We start from the raw sequence: 12017 nt of genomic DNA on the forward strand, positions 1-12017 counted from the left end.
ACCTCGAAAAACCAGCAGTTTTGTCAGAGATATTCCATCCTTTCACCTATGAACCGATCCAGATCAACAGATCAATAGCTAACTTTGGATAGCAGCCAAGTATCCTCTTTCAACTTTCATCATTGAAGCTTCTTGCCTATAAATAAAGAGCTTGCACAACGAGTACTCTCTCTCCAAAACTAGACGCAACGTCTCGAAAACACTTGAAAAACTCAAGATCTTTTCAAACAAGCCTACTTAATTTCTAGATAACAAGTTGACAACTCATGTGTTCATCTTTTTATTGCTCTGCCATCTCCATGGTATGATTTTCTTCAAATGATCAATTTGAATTCATGTATCCATCTAACTAGATAGAGAAATTTCCAGTTTTTCCTTGCATTGTAACCAATATTTTGAATTAGTGAATGGATAAATTCAGAACTCTTGTTCTTCCTTGTTATCAATTTAAAATCAAATAAAGAGACTTCAGAGTTTATCTTAACTGTTTCATTAAGTATCTGTCTAATTGTTTTTACATATTTTAAATATCTCTATAGATTAATTTAATTTCCCACCTTCGTGTTATTTGAATTTATCATTCGGAGACCTAAAGCAAAGGTCTAGGCCCGAATAGGGCCCTGTTAGTCCAAAAGTAAAAGGTTGATTCAGGCCAGAAATATATTGTTGGGCCCAAATTGACTGGAATCTTGATCTTGACCCAATCTAAGGGCCGATTAAATTTAAATTAGGTTTCTAGACCCAAATAGCGCATCATTAACCATGATTCTGGTTCCCTCCTTGTTTGATTAGGTATTGCTTGTATCTATCAGACCGACACGCATAGATGAAATAATATTGAAGTCTTCTTGATTTAGGCATAGAAAAGAACTCATTCAGGCCAGTACCCCCTTTGGAGCACAATGGCTTGAGCAGAAGTCCAGAATAAGCGCAAACACAATAGATCAACATACTACACCACTCACGCCATGTCTATTGGGCTAGTCTTATACCCAATAGTGGCACGCCTACACAACTCTTGATCAAGATAGAAGGAACAAGCCGATAGGGCCCAGCCCGAGCGAGCTTGTTCTTATCAACTTGATTCAACTTTCAATTTTGTTCAGAAGTTTAAAGAATCCTCTTCGTGAGCTAGAAATCCAATCAGGGCATTGGTGTTGATCCAACGACCTCTACACTCTGCAGAGCAATTAGATCCAAAACTCTCAAAGACCATCAAAAGGGGCGTTCGTGGGAAAGAGGACCAACAATAACCACTTAAGGCTGTGTTTGGCAGGCCTCACTGGACTGGACTAGCTTATATAGTACTTGAAACCCATGTTTGGTGAGACAAGGGACTAACTTAAATGAGATTATATAGTCCTACAGTAAACAAAACCCCTCACTCGCTCGGCTAATTTAGAGAGGTTGAAAAGTGGTTCGCAATATAGTGCCCTCGCTAGATTGAACACGCGAGTCCGAACTAATTCTTCTTCTTCTTAACCTGAAATTGGATTTTCTTTATTTGTGTTTTCAGTAAACCATATTCACTGAAGTCAGATCCTTAGCCTGAATCAACCACCCCCACCTCCCCCCCCTTCAATCAACCCGTCAGACCACCACCATGAGTTTACCTAATTTCTGCAACTAAACAAACCCAAATCACCGGCTGGACGAGATCGAAGAGGACGTGTGTGGAAAACGCAGTTGCTGAAGCCTTTGCCTACGGCTTTCTCAATTGAATAAAAAGGAGTCAAAGGGGGAGAAGAAGAATTGGGGGAGAAGGGGATGTGGAGGTGGGTTCCGATGGGAATGAGAGAGAGAATCAGGGAGGTTTATGATTAAAGGAAAAAAAAAATAGAGAGAAAAAAGGGATGTGGAAGTGAGTTGCGATGGGAGAGATAGAGAATGAGGGAGGTTTTTGAATAAAGATAACAAACAGAGAGAAAAAAAAAAGATAAAAAGAATGGGGAGGTTGGGTTGCGATGGGGGAGAGAGAGAGAATGAGGGAGGTTTCTTGTTAACGAAAAAAAATAATAAAATGAATGGGGAGGTTGGGTTTCCGATTAAAGAAAAAGAATATAGAGAGAAAAAAAAAAGATAAAAAGAATGAGGAGGTTGGGTTGGGTCTGAATCTGATGATTTTTTATTTTTTATTTAACATAATTTTAGCCTTTAAAAAAATATCAGAATTTTAGTTGTTTTCTTTTTATTATTGTTTTAAATTTAATTATTACAATAATTATTTTTTAGTCCAACACATCACCAAACATAGGTCTTCACTATTTTTACAATCCAGCTTCTTAGTCCGACGCAGCACCAAACGTAGGTCAGGACTTAATCCAGCTTAGGCCAATCCAAGCCAATCCGAGACAGTCCCAGGATTTAGTCCAGTCCATGCCAGTCCGCCGTACCAAACGACCCCTAAGTGTCTACTTCAGGAAGATGTACATTTTGGTCAAGGCTTTGTTTATCTGCAGTGGTGAGGCTCAAACTATAGCATTTTAGAGAGAGAGAGAGAGAGAGAGAGAGAGAGAGAGAGAGTGTGTACATTTAGGTAGACTTCAGGAATTAGATTCTTCAAACATTTTTACCAATAACAAACGTGAAAATTGTTTTTTTTGTTGTTGTTCTTGGTAATCTATTGGGCAGAATTTTTTTTTTCCCTTTATATTATCTAACCTATAAACTAAATATATTGTCAAATTACTTTGAAAAAACGAGGTATTGTGGATTTCATAAGTGACCAACAAAAACCTAACCAACCAGCTTATGCTCCAGTAGTTTTTTTTCTTTTCTCAAAATTTGAAGAGGGACTCTCAAGTTTGAATCCCCTTGTAATAGTGCTAAATTAAATAAATCTTACTTATATTGATGTGATTTTTCATTATAGCTTGGAGGATTTACAGACCCTTGCCTCTACAAAATGAACAAACAATTTCGATCCTTTTCTACCTCTCTACAAAATTTCTAAAGATGTTTGTCATGAACGAAACTGCTTTCTCCAAGTTTACAACCCAGATAACAAAAAAGAACAGAACTAGCCCACTCTGCGGGTACATGTTAGAATCACAGACTTCATCTCTTCCTTGTCCAGTGATGCTTGAACTATAACCTACAAAAAATAATGCAATCAATTATTGATTCTTCACTCTAATATAACCACTCAAGTGTTTACTTTTAAGAAATGCTACTAATGTCGCATTTCTTTTTCTAGGTTTTGGTTGGGAAAAGCAAATACAATCATATATTAGATGGAACAGCAATAATGGATGACATTTTTGGAATTATTTTCAATTAAATTTTTGTAATCGACCATGAAGGGTAGGGAAGCAGGAGGGTCATTTGGTCAAGGCATAAAATTCAAGACTTCAGGAACATGTACATTTAGATGAGTTCCATAAAAACTACTGCCTCTTCAGCAATGAATTTATCAAAAGCATGAGATTTTCAAATTCGGCAACACTAGAGTATCGTGATCTAGTTCTGTTGGATAGTCAATAAAACTAGCAAAACCTAATTAACTTACCTCTTGTACTTTATTTTCAGATCGAGCAAGTAACTTGTACTGATTCTCAAACATGGATGCCATATAAACCTGCATTTAGAAGATAGATTGAAGAAGATACTTGAGTATGGCAAGAAAAGTTTAAACTATTTTGAAAATGTATAGAGATTTAGGAAATGATAAGCTGAACTAGTTTTTCTAACATGATACGAAAACATATTTATGCATCTGCAGTGGCGAGGCCCAACATAGTATTGAAAATATAGCATTAAAACGGGGCAGAGAGAGAATCAACACAATGAGATGCCTTGAATAAATATTTGTATCACACACACATTGTTAAGTACCAATATGTGCAGTTTGTTAAACAAACTCATCAACCATGCATCATTGACATGTTACTTTTTTTGAAATCTAGATTACTATACACTACGCAAATAATTCCTAACCAAATATCACAAATCTAAAAGTTTTCGTGATTTACTTAGACGAAGAAAGTTCCAAGACAACACTTCTTAAAGCACACAATGCTATCCACCTTCCTGTCAACCTTATATTTTTATCTACCTAATTGAATCTAAGAAATATAGATCTTCATACCTGAAATGTTGGAGCTAAGCCCGGGCTCAAGAAAAAACGACCTTTTAATACAGACTGGATTCCTTCAGTTTGTTGCAGCTCTTTTATAAGAGATTCTACATCAACCCACTGTCAAAAAACCATGGAATTAGGTAATATGAATTAGCAATGGAAACATAATTTACATAGTCCATTCAATCAGTTACAAGATAATTTACATATGTATCATATAGGTTCATGTCCTCCCTATCAATCCACCAAAGAGATCAACATATGATGAATGAACTTAGATTGATGATCAAAGAGATAAATTAGATTGGCAACAACTAATAGCTTTCTGAACCAAATTCTGAGACACCTTTACTAATGCAGGTAGAAATACAAAGAGGCAAAATAAACCATATACATACTAACTTTTTTTTTCCCTAGTCCAAGCATCTTAAACAAAATAAGTTCTTGGCTTCTTGCTAATTTAAACCCTTGCAACTACAAAATTCTCGAAAACCTCCCACTTTACTAGCATTAAAGCCTTTTTTTTCTCTGTTTCATTGTCATGTATATGTTTCCTATTATTCTTAACTATAGATGATTTTAATAATTACAGGTCACGAGTATGCTCTGTTCAGTGCACAACTATGATGATTTAACCAGCTAATAGTCCCTACTCAACATGTGAAAAAAAAAAAAAAAAAACCTCAGTATCTGCTTGTGCTGCTTCCAATCTCCCATCCACGCTATCACGATCACCAACCACAGACTCCAAGGCCTCCATCAATGGATCTGGCTGCCACAGATAGGAATATTTCATTGTAATTGCATCTCAATCAAAATTAGAAATTTGTAGTACAAAAGGTATAAAATATACATTACCATAATCTCCTTTAATGATAAAAATATGCGTTCAAGTGAAAAATCCAGTTGGTAAACTTTTGCCTCCAAAATCTGAGATCAGAAAAAGTTTCTTTACTTGTGTAACAAGATACATAGAGAAACGTAACCTATAGAAATGGAAAGAATATAAAGCATTTCATAGGGTTCAGCCAAGAGAAAAACACAGAATAATTGAAGGGATAAGACAGCTTTTACTCAATCAAGATATATGTTCACCGTGCCCTCATTACTAGCTTAGTCTCAAACTTCAGAGATATAGACTTAGTAAACAATAGTAAATATGCTACAGTTTGATCATTCATCAAATTACCTGACCAACTTTGAAGTATGAAGAAGGATCCACAGTGGCATCCCAAGATATTTCTGTCTGATGGATTAATGCAGGCACTCCTTCAACCTACATCATTTTAATTAGGATCAGTTTTGATTAGAAAAATGGTTTAGTGATTATATCACAAAGCATGGAGCTCAAACCGGATGGTACCAAGGGCAGTCCATCAAGAAATAGTTTTGATTAGATTAATAAATACAAAAATCCTCATCATGGAACCAAACTGTAATCAGAACACTAAAGTAAAAAAACTTCCCAAGAAAATGAGCGGCAAACCTTTCAGTTACCTCAACAAAAATACCGAAATAAGTAATTTTCTTGATGCAGCATTTCACGACATCCCCAACTTGAAGTTTGGCCTGCCATAAGAATTTCCATAAGAGATTAAGACTACATAGTGCAGATTCTCTAAATGCTCAAAGAGCTCTAGAAAGAACATGGCATTCAGACACCTATCAAGGATGACATTACTTCCCAGTTATTTGGATGAAATAATAAATCCCAATTTTGGGAATAAAGGATAAGGGTTCACATAGAATTCTAATATATCTATCATATACAACAGTCATTTAAAGAAAAATTTCCTTTCCAAATTCCAACCACAAAAAGTAAACCCCTTAGCATGTCATACTCAAAAAGCTACTATAAAAAATGTGGTTTTCACCACCCTTCGTAAAGCAAAAATATTTGGTTTTCGGAAAATATTGAACATGAAAAACTCTTGAATTTAGAAAATGGAAATAATTGTTACCAAACAGTGTAATTTAAAGAATAGATGCAAAAGATTAACAGAAAACATGCCAGATACATCACAACTGGATGTGGTCTCTCACCATGAGACTTCTTTTTCTCTCAACTGACTCTTCCTTCTCTTTCGGCCTCACTGAAAATACAAGCTTCCCAAACTTTCTGTTGGCCAACACCACATTTACTTTTATTTTCTACAAAAGTAAGTTTTAAATAATAAATATTCATTAAAAATAAAATAGTGACAATAGAGTTTCCAAATGCAACTGTCATTTTTCGAATTGCAGTTCACTTTCTTCAAACCTGGCCAACAAATGATGACAAGAATTTGATTTTCTCCTGGTCATAAATCATAAGAAGTTTTTCCAATTTCATATCTGGTGAAACTTCTCCATCGTTTTTTATAACTATATTAGGATCCAAGCTTGGATTAAGAAGAGCATTCTTGTCCACAATATCATAACTTCCAATAATCCCCAAATTTCGCCTGTACAATGATGGGTCTAAGCCCTTCCGTCTCAACCATGACTCAAAAGCTAAGAACTTCCACTTGGAAGCAAGATTACGGTATGGCAGAAATCCTATTAAAGAGTGAAAAGATACCTGTCACAAAGGTTAAATCAAATTCAGAAAGGTGAAATGCAAAGATGTATGGTTAACAAAAAATAAAAGAAGTGCATTACATTTTAAAGCCTAGGAAGAATGCCTGAAGTGTACTTACAACAAAACCTCTGGTGCTAGCACTTATCAGTTCTACATCTCCCCTATCTCCTGTCTTAACCAGATTTTCAGCCATAACCCAATCAGCATCTTCATGTCCCTATAGTAATATTTATAGAGAATGAGGCCTTTGTAACAGGAAATAAATCAAATTAGGGAAATAACTAAGTCAAAAGTAAGAAATACCCTGACCTCAATGGGTGATGTAGAAGGGAGATTCCCAGACTCAACAAGATTACTTTCTGCTTCTTTAACAGATGCTTCTTTCACAGGTAGGTCAAATCTATAAGAAAACAACCTATTAATCAGACAAAATAGAAACTTAATGGTGGAGACAAACAAATTTTAAGACTGACTTGACTTACCTTTTTGGTTTTCCTTGTAGTGCAGTGTCTATAGACAACTCAACATTAGAAACAGGTAAGTTTGTATCGGACAGTTCACTCACAGCTGATACATCTTCATTGGACTCCATAGTGCTCTGCTCATATTGCTGTATTCCTTAAAATTTCAAGCACAATATTAATTTGACAATCCTAGATGAATAAATTCTATAACGCAACATAGAGTAGTACCTATAAGGGAGTCATCCTTGGATTCTTCAAGACTGTTTCTTGTTCCTTTGCTAGTTGCAGTAGATCCAGACAAATCCTTCAATCTAGTTATATCTTGAACATTATCAGTGGCACTGGATTCTTGATTCTCAAGTTGCTCATTATCATTTTCACTCTTTGTTTCGACGCCGATTGCTATGGGCTTTTCTAATAGAGTAAAACCACTAACTTCATCATTTTCTTCTTCTCTCCACTTCTCCAATTCTGCATCACCAATGACATTTCTGTCTACATCACTAGATTGCTCTTTTTTATTTTCACTACTTTTATCAACACTCACCGCTTGGGGCTTTCTCAACAATGTCATATCACTAAACATCTCCTTTGGTTGCTCATTTCTCATCTTCACCGATAAATTCGGTTTTATTCTCAACCTCGACGACATATCTTCATTGTCATCCTCATAATAGGAAGTTGGCTTTCTCAAAATAACATTAGGAACACTACTTTTAGTACGTTCCACAGGCTTGGCAACTGGGCGTCTCAGGTTCTTAATCTCGGACACTCTTGGCTTATAATCCACTTCAAATTTGACTCCTTTCTTTGGCACCGGTCGAACCAAGTTCAAACCATCCAAGGAACTAGATGACTGAACTTCCCTGGGCCCATCAAAGGGTACCTCCTTTTCTTGGGTGGTTGGAACTTCCTTAGACCCATCAAAAGGTACCTCCTTTATCTCAATCAATTTACCCTTGTTCTTGTAAAAACTTTTCTCAATTTCCATATAAGTAGCTTCTGGGTTTGCTTTTCTACCCAATATCTACAACACAAAATAATAATATTCTCAAAAAAATTACATTTCAACAGAACCACTCATTACAATACACACACACACACACACATATATACACAGAGAAGAGAACTCTTCTCACGTTCAATATAACTAACTTCGGGGTTTTCTTTTCTACCAATATGACAAGTTCATATGCAACTTTTAGCAAACAACTGGTATGCCATAATACACAAACAACACTTACATACCTTGGCCAAAGTAAGTTTGGGGTCCTCGCCGATCAAGCGACCGAATTTCAGCTCCATTTGGTCCATTGGGTCTAGCTTCGGCTCTTCTTTGGAAGTGAAAACAATGAATTTAGTATTCTTCGGCGGGAAAATTTGGGTTTTTAGTCTTCTTGATGTTCTGGATGAAAGTAAAGGAATTCTAGTTGAAGTAGGAAAGAAAGAGGTGGCGTTGGAGGTGAGGGTGAGAGAGAAACCGTCCATCTCTTGAGAGATAAAGGAGCAGCCACGCTCTTCAGAATTCAGAGAGCGTTAATGGAGGCCATTCAGATAATCATAAGATTACCGGGTAAAGGCTTTGAGCTGTGAAACTGAGAGTGATGACAGAGTGAGCTCTTGGAGATTTTGTACCAACGTGGCATTTAATTACCTTTTTCTTTTAAAGGAAGGTAATTTAATTATCTTTTAACAAAATCATATTTGTGAATTTCTGCCCACTGTAACTTTTTCCGTGGGAAGCAATTACCATTCACCACCCCCAGTAATTATACAACAAATAATATTCTTTTTTTGGTATTGGTAGTATAGAATTAGTTAATGTTTCTTTCCATGGGAAGCAATTATCAGTCTAATTTCTTTCTAATTTTTCCTTCACTCTATAATAATTGAAAATGGAGCCCTTCTCCTTTCAAAGGCCTATCTGAATGAGAATTAGTATTTTTTCGTCGTGAATATCTGAATTGGATTAACCGCTCTATGAATTTGCATATATGTTTTTAAAAAATCAACTATAAATGAAGAGTTGAAAAATAAATGATTCGAGTTCGATATTTCAATATAATTATATATTTTAAAATAAAGTTTGTATGTGGTCCATAACTTTAGAGCCCAGTACGACAAAATTCCATTGGCCCAACCAAATATGGCATCTTGGGCCTTTAATTGTAAGAAAGATCGAGAATGTTAAATTTGATTTACTTTAATTGCATTGAAATTTCAACTTCCACAAGACATCGATTCAAATTATCAGCAAAGAAAAAGCAGAAATTCTGTTTTCCTTTGAACATGTTTTACAAATCATTAAAACAAAAATCCCAACACCACTAGCTTAGTGGAACATGGCATTGGGTGGTGCACATTTTCATGATTGTTCCTGTGGGGCTGAATCCTGTGCTGCTTCTCCTGCCTCTGCTTCTTGTTTTGGTTCTTCTGCTACTTCTTGTGCCTTCTCTGAATCGGCTTCCTCAGGTTTCATTTCGGGCATTGGAGCTCCATTTTTCCTGAGTGAAGCAGTCTTGGTGAGGTGGTTGTAGCTGCCCTTCTCCTTGAACAGTTGGGCAAAGTGGTGCTTGCAATAAAGAATGCCATCCAGAGCAGCACAGTTTGAGGGTGAGAGGACGCAACCCCCATGATTACACCTGAAGCATGACTTGTGGAAAAACTCTCCCTCCATGGTAACCTGTATTACAAAATATCTTTTAGAATTCACCAAATCTAAAGCCAAACCACAGAATATTAATCTCACGGTGCATCAAATTACAACTGAAATAATATTCTTATTCTCAATTTGTTATCATTTACCCAATTTGTAAGCGCTTCAAAATATTAATTTTGAAGTGCATGATAACAAATTTGTACTTTGCGGTCACTTTGCAACATGTTAATTAGTGAGAGAGAAATGGGGAGATATGGGATTCAAACCTTCTCTAGTGGATACACAGTTTTGGTGCAGACTGCACATTTGTCTACAGTCCCAGAGAACATTGAGGACAGTTTGCTAGCCGTCTTAGTCTATACATAAAAAGAGAAGAAAGTGTATAAGCTTTAGCAGAAACCAAGAAAAAAGAAATATTAAGCATATAATAATGAGTTTAGGCTATAAAATGTGTACCAATTCAGTTTGTGACTTTCCACCTGTACATCAAACATATGGAACGAAACATTGTTAGGTCAAAAATGGGAAATCAGAAAAGAAGAAAAAAGAGAGAGAGAAAATGGATTTGTATACCAAGAATTTTGCAATGGGAAGAGGGATCTTACATGCAACTTTCTTAGAGAAATTTCCAGACTCCCTGAAGAGTTGCTCGAAATGAGGCTTGCAGTACAAAACTCCCTCCATGGAGGAGTAGCTACTCATCTGTAAAATAAACACAAGCAAACAACTGCCTCATCCTCCATCCAAAGCTTGTTTATTTCTTTCAGCCCTAAACCAAGTTGATTTAGAACACCAATTTTAATTACGAGCCCATATTTGATATGGTCCTTAATTCTCCGGATTTTTCTACAATACGAGTTTAATGGAAACATGAATATAGTCTTCGTTTGATCTATGTTTCACCATTCTCCACTATAGAGTAGATGGATCACAATCCAACATATTAACATTTAAACAAGCATTCAAATATATATATTTATATATATATATATTTATATATATATATATATATATATATATATATATTCAAGCACTAATCCGTTAATAAGTTAATACGGTGCTAACCAGTTAATAAGTAATATGTACGTAAACCTACCGAAAGTTGTCCATTGCAATGACTGCATTTAAAGCAGGGCCTATGGTATGTGACACCATCAGCAGATAACTGGTCAATGAAATGAACAGTCTTATCACAAGCCTTGCATTTCTGTTGGGTTCCACTGAACGACATTTTTCCTGTTGTCCCAAAGATATCAAGATCGCTCAACAGAAAAGATGGTTTAATAGGAGACAAAAGAATTTGCAACAAGATTTAATGAGCGTTCAGCAGGAAACCTTGGAAGTTCAATCTCCAATTGCTTACAATTTGAGATTGAACTAATTCGGTTTTTTGCCCATCAACTATCACCTTTTTCTTGTAGTTGGGGAAAGTAAATTAAAGGTCCAAAATCAAATGGGTAAATGAGTGGAGAAGGTAAGTTCCAAGGTGTATGGAGGACACGTGAAGAAAGTTCCATTGGTTTTGGAGCTTAAAATAACTCAATGGCAGATTGGTTTGACTGAGTTTTCCAGAAATAGGATCCAGGTAAGTTTTAGCTTGTTCATTGTGGGATTATTACTATTTTTAGATCATATATGTAACTCGATCAAATGGCTAGTAGCTAGAAAAGCGTAATTGATGAAGGAAAATAGAACATATATATATATACATTTTGATTGTATCAAACCCTAATTTTATTTAGGTTTTTTTTAATCACAAATGGTCCCTTAGGTTTATGAAATTATCACCTTTCGTCCCTAACGTTTTTTTGCGACACTAATGATCCTTAAGGTTACCCTCTACACATCAAAATGGTCCCTGTTGTTAACTTCTGTTAATTTTTCTGTTAAACTGATGACGTGGCATATGTGTGGAGTCCACACATCCAATGGTATAATAAATATAATATAATAAATTTTAAATATTTTTAAAACTTAAAATCCATTGAAAAAAATAAATTAAAAGCAACTAAAATATATTATATTATATCTATATGTATAAAGCAAAAGACAGAGAATGGTGAAACATTCAAAATACCAGAAAATGCCCTTGGTTTATGCAAACATTAAGAATTGAAATTATTAATTAAGTGAGGATAATATGGTAAATTTACACTTTTTCATATTAAAAAATTTAAAATTAAAAGAAAAATCAGATAATGGATCCTCTTTTTATGGAACGCAACTACCCATTATCTTTTTTAATTCTAAAATAAA

At 35.3% G+C, this 12017-nt stretch overlaps 2 protein-coding genes across 2 annotated transcripts; both read right to left on the reverse strand.

Annotated features, from left to right (window-relative positions):
- Positions 1-2803: 2803 nt before the first annotated feature.
- On the reverse strand, positions 2804-8722 carry LOC110759156 (Nucleic acid-binding, OB-fold-like protein). The gene is made up of 14 exons (XM_021961192.2): positions 8351-8722; positions 7331-8129; positions 7121-7256; positions 6948-7038; positions 6757-6855; positions 6339-6638; positions 6122-6229; positions 5576-5647; positions 5268-5354; positions 4937-5008; positions 4761-4850; positions 4088-4195; positions 3509-3577; positions 2804-3094 (listed from the first exon to the last, which is right to left on the reverse strand). Exons 1-14 carry the CDS (start codon positions 8588-8590, stop codon positions 3020-3022), a joined length of 2346 nt encoding a protein of 781 aa, XP_021816884.1. The 5' UTR covers positions 8591-8722; the 3' UTR covers positions 2804-3019.
- A 562-nt stretch (positions 8723-9284) lies between these two features.
- On the reverse strand, positions 9285-11158 carry LOC110759157 (LIM domain-containing protein WLIM2b-like). The gene is made up of 5 exons (XM_021961193.2): positions 10858-11158; positions 10367-10463; positions 10218-10240; positions 10028-10117; positions 9285-9785 (listed from the first exon to the last, which is right to left on the reverse strand). The coding sequence occupies exons 1-5, from the start codon at positions 10990-10992 to the stop codon at positions 9468-9470; spliced, it is 663 nt and encodes a 220-aa protein (XP_021816885.1). The 5' UTR covers positions 10993-11158; the 3' UTR covers positions 9285-9467.
- Positions 11159-12017: the final 859 nt, after the last annotated feature.

Source organism: Prunus avium, chromosome 5, assembly GCF_965620075.1.
Source record: "Prunus avium chromosome 5, drPruAviu1.hap1.1, whole genome shotgun sequence".
Classification (NCBI taxonomy): Eukaryota; Viridiplantae; Streptophyta; class Magnoliopsida; order Rosales; family Rosaceae; genus Prunus; species Prunus avium.

Coding starts and splice junctions, on each gene's coding strand:
- LOC110759157 (XM_021961193.2), bottom strand. CDS start 10,992: ATGTCGTTCAGTGGAACCCAACAGAAATGCAAGGCTTGTGATAAGACT. Junction 10,241..10,366: donor TTTCTCTAAGAAAGTTGCAT/GTAAGATCCCTC, acceptor TTTGATGTACAG/GTGGAAAGTCACAAACTGAA. Junction 9,786..10,027: donor CTGTGTATCCACTAGAGAAG/GTTTGAATCCCA, acceptor TTTGTAATACAG/GTTACCATGGAGGGAGAGTT.
- LOC110759156 (XM_021961192.2), bottom strand. CDS start 8,590: ATGGACGGTTTCTCTCTCACCCTCACCTCCAACGCCACCTCTTTCTTT. Junction 8,130..8,350: donor CCAAACTTACTTTGGCCAAG/GTATGTAAGTGT, acceptor TTTGTGTTGTAG/ATATTGGGTAGAAAAGCAAA. Junction 3,095..3,508: donor CTGAAAATAAAGTACAAGAG/GTAAGTTAATTA, acceptor TATTTTTTGTAG/GTTATAGTTCAAGCATCACT.